The following is an 18,270-nucleotide window of genomic DNA, read 5'->3' on the forward strand; positions in this document are numbered from 1 at the left end:
GAACCGGACTGTTTGCTGTAGTTATGTGGAAACCTGTGTATTCTCCTAGGGGACCACCCTGGTTCATCAGCCACGTTTTCTCACTGCAAGTCGCTATGCAGGCAGGTAGCCACATGTCAGGGGCCCATTAGCTGCTTAAACTGCTTAAATTGCTTGGGACGGGCCATCATGACACTCGATTGTTTTTGTTGTGGATGTCTTAGCAGAGGGAACAGGCTAGGCTACATTCCCCTCAGTTCATGAAAGAGGGAGCTGCCTTCTTCTGCTGCGCTCAGGACAGGGTGGTTCCCCGTGAGACCCGACGGAGCGTTGCAGAACTTCTCAGGGCACATCATCAGGGCTGGGGAGCGAAAGATCGAAATATAGATTGGCAGACTAGACAAAGGGAGACGCACAAGTGGGCGTGTTTTTGGTAAGTGTCCCACTCTCGCAAGGCCTTGCATCCTTTTTTGTGTTAGTATGTCCCTATAACCTTAACGTGTATGTGTGTTTGTGTGTGTGTGTGTGTCTGTGTGTCTTCATGTATAATCCCTGGTGGATCAGCGCTGAGGTAGAATAAACATGCACTTTTCAGCTCATGCCAGTGCAAACACATCGCTAATCATCAGCATTAACACTTTAACAACAGCTTTGCCTCGCTTTCTTCAGTTGTGGATTAAATGCTAGTGTTGTCATTATGTAACAGTGTAATTAGCTCAGATTTAACCCCTTAGTCCTTAAATGTAAGCCCACATTTCTTCACCTAGCAATAATTAGACCTAGTTTCCTAGGTCCTAACATAGAACCTTGTGGGGCTCCATGAAATATGTTAAACCAAATGATTACTAAACAATACAGAGTTGCATCTGCATTGGGATTAATAACTGAATAATAAACCTATGCCCCAAGTGGTTAAAACACCTCAAAATGTTCTGACTTAAAAACTTTTCAACCTAAGATTTACTGTCCGTTTAATGAGAAATCCTAAAAATGCAAAAACCCTTTCAGGCAATGTTTTAAAAGGATGACATTTGGTCCCCTAGAGTTATGTTTCGCAAAGTGGGGCCTAAAGGCTCTGTGTTATGCAGTTGGGGGTCTGCTATTTGAGCCAATATATACTTTAGGATGAGGCTGTTGGATTTCTAGGTGGTTGATATGGTATGTTTAATTGGTTGCTAATTAAACAGAATGCGTAATCACAAAAAAATCAGCCATTGTTGTTAAGTAAAGAAAATTCAATAACATAATATGCTTTACAATTCTAGTTTAATATGTTGTTGCTATTGAGTTGCTAGGTGGTTTGTGTGGTATTTTTAGGTGGCAGCGTTTTTGCAATGCTTAATCACAAAAATTATTCTGTTGTTGCTAAGCACTGTGGTTGCTTAGAAATTAAAAAATAAGTCTATAATATAATATAACAATATGAAATCAATACTCAGGTGATTGTGATCTGGGTGGTGTCATGTGATCAGTCATGTGAAGGAGTGAATGAGTGATGTCAGTGTGTGGTGCATTCTGGGCACTGGAACTGGAAGATCATTGGTAGACATAGAATAGAATACTTCTAGAATAGCTGTAGCCATTTTGAATTTTCTGGTGGTTGCAAGAGGTTTCATTTATTTTAGTTTATTATTATTTTTGCTAAGAAAATTCTATAGTGCGATATAATATTCTATAATAATCTGCTATGAGAGGGTGGGGCTATTGGGTTGCTGTTTGGCCACTATGATATTTTGTGGTGGTTGCAAGGGTTTTGGCAGTGCATCATCAAAAACTGGTAAATATTGTTGCTGCCAATACATATGTTAGGGTAGTGCTGTGCGATATGACAATAAATATCGTGTGGACGATAGAAATGTGTCTGTCGTGCCACTTACTTTCTATCGTCTCTATCGTTTCTACAGTAATTTCATCAATTACTCATGCAAATATATAAAGTAGGCTATGTTGAAATGTACTGGCGTGGTCACTTTGCATATACTCGGTTTTTATAAGTGATAATAAAGTAATCTTTGCAAAAAAAGCTTCATAATGTGTTTTTGCGACATGACGCTGCTTTACGTTATTTGACAGACACGCCGTTTCGCGACATGCTTTACGTTAATAAAAACTCATGAGAGACGCATTGTTCTTTAAAAAGAAATTAGCTACTGCATCTACCTCATCTGTTTTCATTTGGTACCTGTATATTGCTGCACTAAAAGGTAGTAATTCTCATTTGTGAAAGTTTGGTTTAATGTCACTTTGAAATAAATTTGGAAAAAAGTAAGCAATGATATTATTTTGTCATATTTTTCGAAGAATAACTGACAACATACTTAAATGTGGTATATCATGATATATATCGTTATCATGATATAAAAAAGTCCATATTGTGATATATGGTTTTTCCCATAGACTGTATATAGCTGGACAGAGCATCGTCTCTTAAAAGTGAAGCCACCACAGGTCGGGCGCCCCCTGCTGTTCGGCTGCAGAAAGCTGTGTAACTCCACCCATTCCCATAGGTTTCAATGGCAAAACAGACAACATTCAATCACGTTTTTTTCTAATATACTGTAATTCTACCTCCATTATTTAAATGCAGCAGCTAGTGTAACCTCTGCTTATATTGTCATATTTTTATATCCCCACAGAATTCGGTTTTTAAAACTTTATTCAGCTCTATTCAAAAAAGGTGTGGTTATGGTAAAAGGGCTGGTTATGGGCGGGACCAATAACAGACCGTCAGCTCCGCTCCGCCCCGCTCTGCAGTCTGTGACCGCGAGGCAGCCCTCGGGGGCGGGGTTATTTAAATGAGTAGGCTGCTCTCCACAGTCTTTCTCCCTCCTCTGGTCTCTACTGCGCAGAATCAGGTGGCAGGATCGCCAACATGGCGGAAGATTTTGGCTTCATTTTCATTGAATGAATGGGAATGGAGACACGGCGTCCATCTTTTTTACAGTCTCTGGTTTTTCCCATTACGCCCAGCACTATGTTAGAGATGTCAATCGATAAAAAACTAATAATCCTGGCCTCTTTTTCTTCTCAAACTTTTCTCTGATTTTGCATATATAAATGTTAAACAATTTAATTTATAGTAAAAAAGTTGGTTTAAGTTTGAACACAGATTGTCCTTTGTGATCTACGTTTAAGTACCAGTTGTATTTCTAAAAATATCAACATCCATGCAAAATATAAAAAGGAACAAGGAAAAAGATCCTCCTTAAGGTTTAAATGGTTGAATCTTACTTTCTCTGTAGTAGTGGATTAGTAATTAGCCCTCTTACGCATTTAGCCAGTGAACGGGGGTTCCTAAACACTACCACTAACACAACTCTCAGCTCAAATTGTAAGGCTTTAACAGATAAATGGGGGGATTAAAGCCAGGTAACAGAGGAAACAATGCAAACATATGCTTCACAGAAGCAGCAACAGTGTGCATGTGTGTGTGTGGGTGTGTGGGTGTGTGTGCACATGTGTGTGTGTGGGAGGAGGAAGGTGTAAGAGAGAGAGTTAGTGATCAGATTTAAACCATATTTTAATAACTGTTGAGTAGTGAACCTGTGTTTACATCGCTAAATACAACTGCTATTATATCACCAGGCTCTGTAAAAAAAATGAGTTATGGTAGAAAGTTGGGGCTAAAATTGATTAAACAAAATTATTCACGTAATAATATATACACTAAAGTTTCCAGAGCATTGAGTGTATTATTGAGTTAATGCATTAACATTAACAGCACTAAAATATAGAGTTATATATACACCATATGAACATTTAGATAAGTGATGGGCATAAGTCATTCATAGTGGGGGTTTGGTGTAAAACTCTGGTTTACAGGTCAGAAATGACAGACAATATAGTGAATAGAATCAGGCAACAGCAGATACATAAATACATTTTATTTACTATCTAAAACCTACCAATGAACCTATAAATGGTTTCTCTGTTTTATATGGAATGATAATGCTGGTAAAATTGTGGAAAATGTGTAAAAATAATTCCTAGAGGACTTCTTTTTACCACACAACACCCTACAAATATTCCTACACCATTTCAATCATATGCAATTTTAGTTTTAAATTCTTCTTCGGAAATCTATTGAAACAGTGCCATCAGCCATCAGGTAATGCATTAATATATAAATAAAACAAGATCTTCTGTATGTTTAGACATCTGCTTCAGCTCGCCACCACACAATGTGTGAGGAAATATTGTGAAAAATAATTGTGAGAACATTTGCACTCTATAAAAACGAAGGTATGTGAAGTGTTTGATTCATAGTAATTACTGGATTGCAAAGAGTTTAAACACACTGAGCCATACACGCAAAATGACGCATATAATTACAGTACTGCATGGACACGGACACACACATACACACACACACACACACACTACAGGCAGGTCATAGCCTCACATACAGGGCCAGAGCCACAAAAGTGCTGGACTTTAACCTTGTTGAGTCATTGCTTTGAGTGTGAGTGTGTGTGTATGTGTGTGTGCTAATTTGCATGCCTTTGTTTGTGCACGCTCTAGTAACTCCCTCTCTTTTATCTGTGTGTGCATACCAGAGTGTGTAAGTATGTGCACCCTTGAAAACATAATAATAAGAAGAACAATAATAGTATGGTTTATGTAGCCAAACAAGCACACACACTCACTTTTATTTATGTGTGTGTGTGTGTGTGTGTGTGTGGGTCTGTGCCAGTGTGTGAATTCAGCATAATCCTGGATCAGCGAGTACAATAGCTCGAGTTAAACTCGTGATGTAAACTGCGTAACCTGCCGCTCCCCTGACCACAATGCCTTTTTTTCCCCGTCCGCGACTGACCAACCCCCAGTGATTCGTCCATCGGACTCTCTCTGGGCTCCAGGACCTGGGAGAGACCCGCTGCAGGACGTGCCACTACAACTCTGGGAGATCTCTTCATGTTGCAGCTAAACGTCTGCTAAGTAAACAGGTCAGTGAGCCGGAGCTGGGAGTGGCCTGGGCAGGGGTGTGTCCAGCACTGACTCAGAGTGTGACCGGTGTGTGTTTTGGATTTTGTGGTGCACAGGGGGCCCTATGGAGGGAGGACAGGAGCCACAGGAGTCCCTGAGGGGTCTGAATGACAGGCTGAGGGGCTTCCTGGAGCACGTGGCTCAGCTGCAGCGAGAGAACCATGCTCTGCAGGAGAGGCTCGTGGCGTTTGGGCAAAGAAGCGGTCAGCAGGACCGCGAGTGGACTATGAAGGAGAGGGCAGTGGTGCAGCTACGGGAACAGGTGGGAGTGAGCTAACACACACACTCCAATACACCTGTACATACATAAATACACACACACACATATACAGTCTAGAATCTCTGGAATACAAGTCCAAATCCAGTCTCTGGATGCAAATCTAAGTCAAGTCTTTGGGTGGCAAGTCCAGTTTAAGACCTCTCTTTTAGTCTCTGGGGTCAAGTCTCAATGCAAGTCTCAAATTTCTAAGTTTCTGAGCTGATTCTCAAGACTTTAGGATCCAAATCCATGGTAAGTCTCCAGGGTCCAAGTCAAGTTAAAATCAGGTGAAGGTCTGAATCAAGTTCAATTTGAGTCTTGATTCTCTGGAGTTTAAGACCACGTTGAGTTAAGAGTCCCTTGGGTGTGAGTCTAAGCCAAGCTGAATCTTGAGTCTCTGAGGTGCAAGAGTTGAGTCCAGAGTCTTTACAATGTTTGAAGTCTTTATGATTCTAGGTTGAATCTTTATTGTCCAAGTCCAATCCAGAGTCTGTCAGGTTTTAATCCAGTCAGGCCTCAAGGCCCTGGTGTATAAGACTATGTCAAGCCAAGAGTCCCTGGGTTTCAAGTCAAAGTTGATTTATTTCGGGTATGAGCCCTGCCTGAATAAGTTGTAAATCTGAGTTGAGTCTAGAGTCTGTAGGTTGCTTGTCCAGGTTGAATAATGAGTCTATAAGTTCTGAGTCCAAGTCAAGGCAAGAGTTCCTGGGTTGTGAGTCAAGTGGAGTCTTGAGTTGCTACAGTCTGAATCTGTGAAGTCAAGAGTCCCTGGGTCAAAGTTGAGCCACAGTCTTTTGGGTCTGAGCCCTACCTGAATGAGTTGTAAATCTGGGTTGAATAATGAGTCTCTAGGCTCTGGGTCTAAGTCAGGTCAAGAGTTTCCTGGCTTCCGAGTCCTACCTGGGTCTTGAGTTTCTCAGGTCTAAGCCCAAGCTCTAGTAGCAAAGTTCTTTAGGTCTTAAGGTTTCATGTCCAAGTTGAGTTTTGAATATCTGCGCTGCAATTCCGAGCTGAGTCTCAAGTTTGTTTATGTACAAAAAACTAAAATACTAGATCCAGTAGAGCCAGTTTAGGGTAAATCTGCAGTAAAATGCAAGCTAGTCAGTAAACCTTCAACTCAAGTGCAACTGGAGTCAGATCCAGAAAACATTCACACAGCTTCATATATAATTACACACCAGGTGCATACATGCAAACATTCAGGCTCAAACGATACACACAAAAACTTATACAACACACACGCTGACTCATATCACATACACACACAACCTTACTCACATGCCAATGTTCACAGAGGTCTGTGTCATCACTTTGATCTTTTGCACACATCCCCTCCCCACACAGACACACACCCTTTTTACACACACGCACATGCATACAAACACACACACCGCCACAACAGCCTTTTCTTTTAACACCACTGAGTGACGTTAGTGGAGGATTACCTCATAACTAGCACAACTGCTGCTGGATTAAAGTGAACTTTCAGGATCTAATTGTTTTAAACGGTTATAATATTTGATTTGTTTAACTTTTAATAAATAGATTTAAATCACACAGTTTCCAGCTGTGGCAGAAGTTCTGAGTTTCTAAAGCTATACAATTGTTTTTAACGTATTTTTCTCCTTGATAAAGTTTTTGAGTGATAGACCCTGGCCTAATATTACCCCAGGGAAAATCCCAGAGTCAAGTGAAAGACTTGTTAAAACTAGCACTGAAACTTGTGGGTAGGTCCGCAGGGTTTTGTCTAGAAGGGTATTCTGAAAGAGTTTATCCTGTAGTTGTTGGAGTAACTCAACAAGAAAGGCTTGCTTTTTTTTTCAAATTTTCCCCATTTTCTCCCCAATTTTGCACAGCCAATTACCCAACCCACTCATTAGGAGTCCCCCTATCACTAGTGATGCCCCAACACAACAGGAGGGTGAAGACTCCTCCGATACATGTGAAGCCAGCCAGCGCACTTGGAGGAAAGTGCAGGCTTGGTTGGGATACATCAGCTCACAGACGCCCTGTGCTGTGGACATCAACCTAGGACTGATGAGGGAAGACAGTGTCATTTACCCACCCCTCTGAGCACCGGCAGCTTGATGGCAAAGCTGCATGAGCGGGGGTTTAAACCTGCGACCTCCTGCTCATAGTGGCAGCGCTTTAGCCCACTGGACCCCCAAGAAGACTTTCTGCTAGATTTTGGAGCATTGCTATGAGGATTTGATTGCATTCTGTTACAAGAGTGAGGTCAAAATGTTGGATGAGCACCATCGTGCCTTATCAACAACTCCCAATCTAATTTTTCATCCCAAAATCACCTTCATTTAAAAAAATACAGTTCCAGAAAACACAGTTTCACTGTTCCACAGCACAAAGCAGGGAAGATTCATACCCCTGCAGCTAGTCTACACCTGGCAATAAGCATGGTGCCAATGGATTCATGTTCATCTTTTAACCGTTAAGCTTAAGCTTGTGCCCTTGCCCTTTTACACACATAGGGTATACAGCTTTGTATAGGGTAGATATATAGGCTACATTTGTATATTTAACGTAGAAGCATAAATTTTCCTTTTTTCTTTATGAGAAATAAGTGCAGTCAAGCCAAGTACCTTAAACAAGTGGCAATGAGCTTATACTAAGTTAGGATCTTAATGTATTGCATTTCACAGCATTATTGGGATATCCAAGAGTGATATATCGCATATCACCTTTTTCCATATCGTGCACCCCCACTACGTGCAAGAAAGGGCATCACAAGATAATGTCTGTACCTGATTCTTCAGACATGTGAAAACAGCAAGCAAGAGGCTTCATTCTCCCTATCATAGTCAGTGTACCATCAAAAGGCTTTAAAGAGTTTTTTTGAAGTGTATTTGCTTCATAAAATATTTCTTTAACCACTAGAGTTTTATGATGATTAAACGTGCTATACACTTAATGCTTTGTAAAAATCTGATCTTCAGCACTCAGCCTCAGGGTCTTGCTTCATATGAGCAGCAGTCTTGTCTTTAATTAAAGCTTCAGCAACATTTTCTTTTCTGAAATGCTGCTAACAGAACTTATTTAACCTCATTTGACACAAAGGCGTTCTAAAGGTCTGAGGGCAGATGAGTGCAGACATAATTACCAGGGCAGAAAATGCATGGCCTTTGGCTTTATTCCAAAACTACAGCTTTAATCAGCTGCTCTTTTAGTTTTTTAGCAAACAGTTCACCTTTCACTTTGATATGCTGAGTTACAGAACCGAGAAAATAAAACATGCTGAATTATTAAAAACATTTTCTTTTTCCCAGACAAGACGAGACACGACAAACACCTTTGCCAAACACACCCTAGTTTAAGTTTGCTGAAGGTTTAAAAACGTGTGAAGATGTTGTCCAAAAACCAACAAAACGTTTTGTTATTGCAGAGGCGGAAAATTCCAGGCCCGGCACCTGCGCTCATGCTGAGCTTCCTCGAGCTGCGGTTATTTTCCTTCCCATAAATCACTCCCTGTTAGTCAGAAGTGAAACTACAAGATACGTTGGCAAAAATCAAAAGTTTGGACACACCCAAACAAATGTAACTTCTTGTTACATGCTTTGCACCCTTAGCTGAAGGGTCCTTTATTGAGTGGTAAGCAGCCTCTGTAACTCTATAACATAATAAAAAAGTATGCTGGTAAGAAACGCAAATCAAAAACTCAATATGACTACGAGAACCTGCTTGAAAGTTTGAATGAGTCAAGTATGTGCTGCACTAATCTGCATAATCCTCAAGGAAATGTCATAAGTAAAAATCTGACCTTTACAAAGGTCAGTGTGTGAAGAAGAGCCAGAAGCAAATATTTTAACAGTCCACATGGAACGTTTGAGCCATAATCAGCAACTATAAGTTTTGCAAAATAAAGAAATTGCTTTTTCACGAAAAGAACACCTTGCCAACTGTGAAGCATGGGAGATGGATGTGTCATGCTCTGGGCCCTGGCAGTATTGCATGGGTGGAGGGAAGGATGACTGCAGCAAATCATCTGTTAAAGGGCTAAACCTAAAATGAGACCACTAGCAACCACACAAAATGAAACATTTTTTCTGAGAAAGCCCTTCCTGGAATTTGCAGTCAGTGGACACTTTATTAGAAACACCTACCTTGTACTTCATTACTGGCCACTTTATTAGAAACACCTACCTTGTACACCATCACTGGCCACTTTATTAGAAACACCTACTTTGGACTTCCACTCACTGGCCAGTATATTAGAAACACCTACCTTGTACTTCATTACTGGCCACTTTATTAGTATAACCTACTTTGGGCTTCCACTAACTGGCCACTTTATTAGAAACACCTACCTTGTTTTTCATCACTGGCCACATTATTAGGAGCACCTACTTTGGGCCTCCACTAACTGGCCACTTTATTAGAAACACCTGCTTTGTACTTAATCACTGGCCACTTTATTAGAAACACCTACTTTGGGCTTCCAATAACTGACCACTTTTTTTAGAAACACCTACTTTATATTTCATCACTGGCTACTTTTTTGGAAACACCTGCCTTGGGTTTTATCACTGGCCACTTTATTAGAAACACCTACCTTGTATTTCTTCACTGGCCGCTTTATTAGAAACACCTATCTTGTACTTATTACTGGTCACTTTATTAGAAATGATCCCCAACACTTTGGGAAAACATTCTGTGGAATGATGTACTCGACTCTTGATTCACAGGTTCATTGTATAGATGTAGAGTGTTCTGCTCTAGCTTGTGTGTGTATATGTGTGTGACTGAAATGTGTCACTTTTTTATGTTCTCAGATTAGCCGGCTGCTGATAGAAAATGCTGAGTTGGCTCTGAACACAGAAAACACCAGATCCAGAGTGACCTGTCTCCAGAGCAGGTGCGTATGTCCACAGGCCATACCTGTCAAGTTTTAGATTAAAAATAAGGGATATTTTCCTCCGTCCGCTTAAAGCCGTCCCACCAGCCCAACAAAGATTCAGTATCCCTTACATTTTAAGACAGGTATACAAAAAATCTAAAATAACCACATGTGAAACACTTACAGACTACAATTAGATTATCAGAATCTGATCTTTTTTGGGATAAATGCACTCTTTTATATTATATATTCTTTTATTTATTTAATGGATTTAAAATTTAACAAAGGTGCACAAATTCTGCAAAATGACTGTTGGTGACCTAAAAATAGTATCATGAGCAAAAAGGACATGGACCAGATATATTCCATCAGTAAAAATTTGTCCTAAGGGGTCTACACAATTAATAATTTTTAATTAATACTTATTTCTTTTGATCAGTCCACCCCTGATCAATTCAGTTAATTTCGGTCCTCTCCACATTTCTAGTTAAGCTGAGTCACAAGCTGAATTTTTTTTATTTTTAAAAGGTTTAATTTGTGTGTTTTCTTTCGGAGACGAGCTAAGCAGCTATCAGTAAAATCTCATCACAGTTTACATGATTAGCCTACCGTTTCCTTTCTTTTAGAAAAATCGCTATATATCCAGATCTGTTTTAACATCAGCAGCTCCGACTAGCTGCCTGAAATCACAGCGGGGGGCGGGGGTCTTCCCCACACTGACCCTCCTTCGAGCTCCGCAAAACCAGCAAGCTGATTGGCTGTTTCTCCTGAAAGGCGGGACTTTCTCCTTGAACCGGCACCACGATTGGTTAAGAGACACAGAGCGGTCAGTGCCCTGTCTCCTAACGGTTTTTTTTTTATTTTAATATACGGGAAATTTACGGGAAAATACTAATACGGGAGGACGGCGGGAAAGAGGAGTAAAATACGGTAGTTTCCCGGCCAAAACGGGAGACTTGACAGGTATGCCACAGGCAGAAACACAGACAAAAGACACAGAAATGAACTGTATTTAAGTTCTGTGTGGAATTAGATGTTGCACAGATTATGTCATTAATGCAGCTTAAAGCAGTCCTAGGCTGCATCAATCTTGCTGCCTGCCCGAAAACCAAAGACAAAAAAAAAGCCTTAAAATCCTCCTTGAAGAGACTTCCAACAGAGGATACTCCACAGAGTCCTACCCAGGAAGACCTTTGTGGATTTTGGAGTGACATCACTGAGGCCACACCCACAAAGCACATGAGCACATGTTATTTAATGAATGAGGATTTATTTACTAATATTTTACCAATTGTGTATGTGAAGAAATACAATACAATACAATTTTCTAAAAAACATTTGCGTGACTGAAGAAAAATATATTCTCTTATTATAAACAATTAAAAAAGAGATAATTTTATCTAATTGGAAAATATAAAATATAATTATAGAAATGTAGTATTTTCTCTGCAATGACCAGGATACCGTATTTTTCGGGTTATAAGGCGCACTTAAAATACTTATTTTTTCCCAAAAATCGTCATTGCGCCTTATAATGCAGTGCGCCTTGTGTATGGATTTTGCTTGTGTTTACTGACCTCGATTTTTATGTGGTACACGGCGCTCTGTTGTGCAGAATTCCTCACCCACGCCAGAAAAAGATCCCCCTCTTGGGCTAGCGCGCGGTTACCTTTGACTGCCGTACTGCCTCTCGGCTGTGGTTCAGGGTAGCTAGTTTCCACTGTAGCTCCGTGGCCAGAACAAGGTGCCGGTAAACTTTCCTTTCCACCCGTTCTGGGGTAATAGCACAAACTGTTTCTTTTTAGCGCCCACTTCTAAGTAAAGTTAACCTCTTAACACGCGCTGGCCCACCGGCGGGCCAGAAATATTTAATATTTCATAACTGGCTGTGTTTCTGAATAGTTATGAACAGTTACAGGTTCAATATAGACATCCAATATACCATTTTAAAGCTTAGAATCTCTGCTTTTGAGCTATTTAGCCTATTTAGCGGAATATCCTTTCAGAAAATAAACATTTAGGGCGAAATATGCCTTGGTTATGATTTTAATAATTCATAACTCTCATATTTGCGTTTATCGTTCGTCCATATTTCATCGAATGCGGTCATGTCATACACCATTCGAACCGTCTGGCTCTCCGGATTCCAGAACTGTGCTTTTACTGTAGGATGTATGTTTCATGAATTAGAGCTGCGTCAGAGCGCATGTTTCCAGTAATAAAAGGCTCTCCTTTTGTCCTGGGGTAACCTCCGGTCACTGCCGCCACCCCCCGAACACACACCCGCGCTCAGCCACAGGTCCTACCTTCAAAACGCGTCCAGACTAAAGAGAATCCATCAATCCAGTCTCCTGTAATCCACAGTTATATCCAAACAGCGCTGGAAATCACTTCATCCAGAAATGAAACTTATCCAATCTTTATCTCTGTTTTAAAACCGTTTTATTCACAGAATTCGGCACAACACGCTATTATAGTCAGAAGCCTCGCGGAGTAATACGGTACTTGCTGTGCTTCAAGTAGTATTATGGTCTGTCGGAGCGTTGCGGCTACCGTTGTCAGGAGCCTCGCGGAGTAATACGTACTTGCTGTGCTTCAACATAATATTATGGTCTGTCGGAGCGTTGCGGCTACCGTTGTCAGGAGCGTCGCGGAGTAATACGTACTTGCTGTGCTTCAACATAATATTATGGTCTGTCGGAGCGTTGCGGCTACCGTTGTCAGGAGCCTCGCGGAGTAATACGTACTTGCGGTGCTTCAACATAATATTATGGTCTGTCGGAGCGTTGCGGCTACCGTTGTCAGGAGCGTCGCGGAGTAATACGTAAGTTACTTGCTGTGCTTGTTGATTTATTGCTCAGAGATGTTGTTATTTTTCACAGATATTGTGAAGGATTTATTGCTCAGAGTTATTGTTACTGATATAAATAAAGTTTCATTTAGTGCGCCTTATAATCCAGTGCGCCTTGTGTATGGACTAACACTAAAAATAGACCGTTCACTCATAGTGCGCCTTATAATACGGTGCGCCTTATAATCCGAAAAATACGGTAATCATCCACAATTAACACAGTTAAAGGATGACCATATATTTGCTGACTTTTTGCAGCAGTTATTAGGCGAGCAGAGCTTTGTTATTGGCTCAGTTGATCAGCTCTCTTATTTCCCCAATTACTGCGCCTTCTCTCCACTCCTCCCGCTCTTCTCCTCCACACCTTCTTCCAGGGTAGGAGAGGGGCAGAAAGAAAAGAAGGAGGAGGAGACGATGAGCCCTTATCTCTTCACAATCTATAGTAATCGAAGAGTGAGCACCCTCTAGTGGGAGGAGTGGACTTACTATTTACACATACTGATAAAAATTAAAATACTTTATTGTTTGCATGTTTGTGTGTGTGTGTGTGTGTGTGTGTGGTACAACAAGTGGTTAAAATATGTATGTTTGATTTATGTAGCATGTGTGGATTTTTCATGTAATGTTACAGATCTGTAATACTTGTGCAATAAGTGTGTCAGGTGTGCATGTGTGGAATAAGAGTGAAAAGATGTGCAAAGCTGTCATCTAAGGATAAGGTGAAGAATTTTTCAAGAATCTCAAACATATTCTGGTTTGTTAATAACTTTTCTGTTTACTAAATTATTCCGTATGTTTTTTTATTATTAATCTACAATGCAAAAAAAGTTTAAATTATAAAAAACTACTTAAATTAAGTTGTGTGACTCGTACTATATACCGTATTTTTCTCACTTTAATACACACTTAATATACTTTAATTTTGCCAAAAATCGTCAGTGTGCCTTATAATCTGATGCATCTTATGTATGAACTGTACCAGTCAGGTTGTAAGGAGCAGTAAAGCCACTCCGCTGAAGTGCAGGCGGCTTATATAGAAGTTTCAGTTTATTTCTCCAGCAGCATTAGCATTACCCGCTAATCGTGCTAGCCATTTGGCTATTCAGAGGTGAGTTTTATCGGCCTGTAGTCTGCTCATTTACCGTGTTAAAACTGCGTGGGACAAATTGGTAGCTAATATGGCCCTGATTTACCGAAACACTCAGGGTTCTTCAGCGTAGTGCTGTCAGGTGGCAGTTAGGCAGCATTAGTGGTTAGCCACTAATGCTAATGCTCCAGCCTTAGTGGAAATCTGGAAATCTAAGCTGTAAACTGTAAATAAACAGAAGCGCTTTACTCACCCAAACAAACAGTTTTTAGGAGAGAAATCTGTGTAGATTAACATCCAGTGCTGGTTTGACTGAAAATGTTATTTTAAGAATTATATTTTAGTTTGCTTAGCTTAGCTTTACAGGTTACTACGTGAAATGCGCCTTATAATCCGGTGCGCCTTGTGTATGAAAATAGACCAGAAAATAGACATTAAATGAAAGTGTACTTTATAATTCGGTAACATCTTTTAGTGCAAAAAATAAGGTATGTATATATATATATATATATATATATATATATATATATATATATATATATATATATATATATATATATATATATATGGTGCAGATTTGTAAATGATTACTGGTGTAGTGTGATTCGATTGCTGCCTGGCAATCACAAGAAGACATACAATTGCTTCCCCCTTTGCCTTCGCCTCAGAATCCACTTTTGAGTAGTGCACCTCTTGGCGAGAGATTGTTGCCTACAAGACATGAATCTATGATGCACATGCAAACATTATGACTATGATAGGGGTGGCATCATTGGACTGAGAGAACAGGTTGGTCATTTCATCCATCAGATAGCCTTAGTTGTCTTTGTTATCAGTGCAAATGTGCCTGAGGATACATGACAGAACCTGTACATCTCCATACCCAACAAAATCTCATCTTATATCCAGGCTAGAGGTGCCCAAAGGTATTAAAGGCTCTTTTGAATTGTACATTTCCCCCCGATAAACGTATCCTTTTGCTCGAATGTTACAAATATCATAATTATATGCACACATGTAACTTTTAATTGCATTTAAACAACTCCTCCTTGGCGTGTAATTTTTTGTCAGTGTGTATATATGACTATGACATACAGTACATGCACTTACATACAAAATACATACAGGATATGTGCACTATATAAGATAATCTAGAAAAAAAAATGTGATTGTAGGTGTGAAGTGGAGAAGACGCTGCGTCTACATCTGGAGCAAAGGGTCTCTGATCTGATGGAGAAAAAGACGGACATGGACATGGCTAACAACCTGCTGGAGAAACAGCTACATACATTCAGAGAGGAACTGCTGCTTTTGGAGGAGGAGCAAGAGGTATTAGAAAGAGAGAATCCAAAATGTAAAATTATTTATAATATTACCTAAAAATATAAAAATAATCTCCCAGAAGTGGCACCTTATCATAACCTATCTATTTAAATATTTTTTTTAAATAAAGATGTAAATACTATATGTGATAATATATATTTTTTACCTATTATACAGTTTTCATTAAACTAGGTGTGGGCTTTTGCCATGTATTTTTGTTGTTGTAACTTAAAGCTAAGCTAAGTAAACAAAACTGTAATTCTTAGTCAAACAAGCCCTGGGTGTTAATCTACAGATTTCTTTCTAGAAAACTATTTATTATGGTTAGTAAAGCACTTCCATTTATTAACAGTAGAAATAGAGTTCCAGATTTCTCCAGCACTAAGGCTAAAGCAATAGCTGCACGTACTAGCGGTTAGCGGCTAATGCTGTCCGACAGCGCTACACCCAGGAACCCTGAGTGTTCCGATAAGCCCGGGGATATGAGCTAGTGGGTTGTTCAACATAGCTTGTTTTAACACGATAAATGTGCAGGGTTCAGGCCCATATACTCACCTCTAAAAGGTAAAAGAGCTAGTGCTTAACGCAGTTAGTGGCTAATGCTAATTCAGCTCCAGCAGTGCTGGCTGGGATTAGCAGCAGGCCACAGGCCCATATAATAACCTCTGAACGTCGAAAGAGCTAACAAGTTTAGTGTAGATAATTTAAAATGTATATGTGAAACAGAATGTAAGTTCACAATGAACAATGTTGCAACCTTGTTTTCATCAAATGCTCATTTTCATAAAAATTGCATGACAGGAAGTGAAAAGTGAAAATAAATTTAAGAAGGGAAAATATGATTTCTATGCAGTCTCAAGTTATAAATGTTATAAATAGTCAAATGATTTAAAAATATATATTTGAAAGTCATGAGATGATCCTATTATTAAATTATTATTGATACATTTCACAACATATGTTCAGATATAATGTTTGTTTGTCTGGAATGAGTTTTCCTCATTCCATTCTCCTATCTGTCAGTCAGTTCATATCTGTACCTGCGTGAGAAACCTTTAGCATTTCATTTTTTCAGTGTTTATTTTGTGGTTTTCTTCGTGTGTGTGTGTGTGGGGGGGGGCACATTTCTTAGTAATTATCACATTCTCTGGCTAATGTTTGCTGAGTAAATTTGCCTACATGATTGAAATAACAGAAAGAGCAAACCAATTATAGGTTAAAACAGATGGCTAGCCACATGGCTAACAAAGCTAGTAAGCTGGTGTTAGCTATGTTAGTGTAACTAAGCAGCTTCTCTGGGTCTGTGGGAATGTATGCTTTTTTGTGATTATTTTAGTTTTGCAATTGTTTTATTAATTTACTTTACAGTTCTTAGATTATGCTGTATAAATAAAATCACAAGCAAGCTAAGCTAGGTGGCTAACATGGGTATGATTGCTCACTGAAATAATTCCCATGTCTGCTTGTTGTGAAACATTAAATCTATTACGGGTAATAGAATGTTAGATAGTTTACAGTGTTAGCATGTTAGCATTAGTCTAATCTGATTCTGTTCAGTTGTTGGTTGCTAGGTTGCTGCCATGCAGTTGGTATTGAATTCCAGGTGATTGCAACTGCTTTGCATAGGCTATGGTATTTTAGATAGATTCTTATATGTAGCAGGTGGTTGCTAAGGTGCTGGTAAGTAGTTGGAGTTATAGTATTGCTTAGGTTTTCTTAGGTGGTTATTATGATACCTGATATTGCATATGGTGGGAGTGCATTCCTACACATTTGCGATTGTATTCCTGGTCATTGCTCAGGCATGGTCATGCAGTTATTGTGGTATTGAGGTTGTTTGCTATGCAGTTGCTGTGGTATTACAGGTGGATATTAAGGTGTTGCTATGCAGTTGCTGTGGTAATTCATGGTATCCCATAATGTTTGCTATGATATTCATGTTGGTAGTGCATTACTATGCAGTTGCTATACATCGAATGCCATTGAAATCAAAATTGCATTAAAATGTTACACTTTCAGTGGTAATTTAACACTTAGCATGTTGATTTACACCGTAGACTGTATATAGCTGGACTGAGCATCGTCTCTTAAAAGTGAAGCCACCACAGGTCGGGCGCCCCCTGCTGTTCGGCTGCAGAAAGCTGTGTAACTCCACCCATTCCCATAGGTTTCAATGGCAAAACAGACAACTTTCAATCACGTTTTTTTCTAATATACTGTAACTCTACCTCCTTTATTTAAATGCAGCAGCTAGTGTAACCTCTGCTTATATTGTCAAATTTTTATATCCCCACAGAATTCGGTTTTTAAAACTTTATTTGGCTCTATTCAAAAAAGGTGTGGTTATGGTAAAAGGGCTGCCTATGGGCGGGACCAATAACAGACCGTCAGCTCCGCTCCGCCCCGCTCTGCAGTCTGTGACCGCGAGGCAGCCCTCAGGGGCGGGGTTATTTAAATGAGTAGGCAGTCTCTCCACACCCTTTCTCCCTCCTCTGGTCTCTGCTGCGCAGACTCTGGTCTCTGAATCGCCATAATGGCGGAAGATTTTGGCTTCATTTTCATTGAATGAATGGGAACGGCGACACGGCGTCCATCTTTATATACAGTCTATGATTTACACTGACCAGTTTGGTGTGCATGGTATTTTAGGTGGTTGCTAAGTTGTTGCTGTGTGCTTGCTATGGTATTTCTATTCAGTTGCCCAGTGGATGTAATGGTGTTGTTGAAGTTGTGTGGTGTCTTTTGTGCTTGCCAGGCCATTGTTTTGCTGTTGTATGGTATTTCAGGTGGATGCAGTGGTGTTGCTAAGGGGTTCCTAGATAGTTGCTATGCATTCATTTTTTGCTGTTTAACACCTATTTTGGCATACCGCTTCTTCCTAGTGGGTGTGTATGTGTTGATTGCTGAATATGATTTGTGTGTGGTAATTGTAAAGT

The 18,270-nt window shown here is 39.9% G+C and overlaps 1 protein-coding gene across 1 annotated transcript in view; it reads left to right on the forward strand.

Moving 5' to 3' along the window:
• The first annotated feature begins 217 nt into the window (after positions 1–217).
• The window catches only part of krt222 (keratin 222), a 35,215-nt gene continuing 17,162 nt past the window's right edge, over positions 218–18,270 (forward strand). The window contains exons 1-5 of the mRNA XM_007228919.4: positions 218–412; positions 4,806–4,925; positions 5,022–5,227; positions 10,009–10,091; positions 15,187–15,340. Coding sequence (XP_007228981.3) covers positions 5,030–5,227; positions 10,009–10,091; positions 15,187–15,340 — 435 coding nt within the window. The 5' untranslated portion in view covers positions 218–412; positions 4,806–4,925; positions 5,022–5,029. The remainder of the gene's footprint in view (positions 413–4,805; positions 4,926–5,021; positions 5,228–10,008; positions 10,092–15,186; positions 15,341–18,270) is intronic.

The sequence above is a fragment of the Astyanax mexicanus genome, chromosome 23 (genome assembly GCF_023375975.1).
Source record: "Astyanax mexicanus isolate ESR-SI-001 chromosome 23, AstMex3_surface, whole genome shotgun sequence".
Taxonomy (NCBI): domain Eukaryota; kingdom Metazoa; phylum Chordata; class Actinopteri; order Characiformes; family Acestrorhamphidae; genus Astyanax; species Astyanax mexicanus.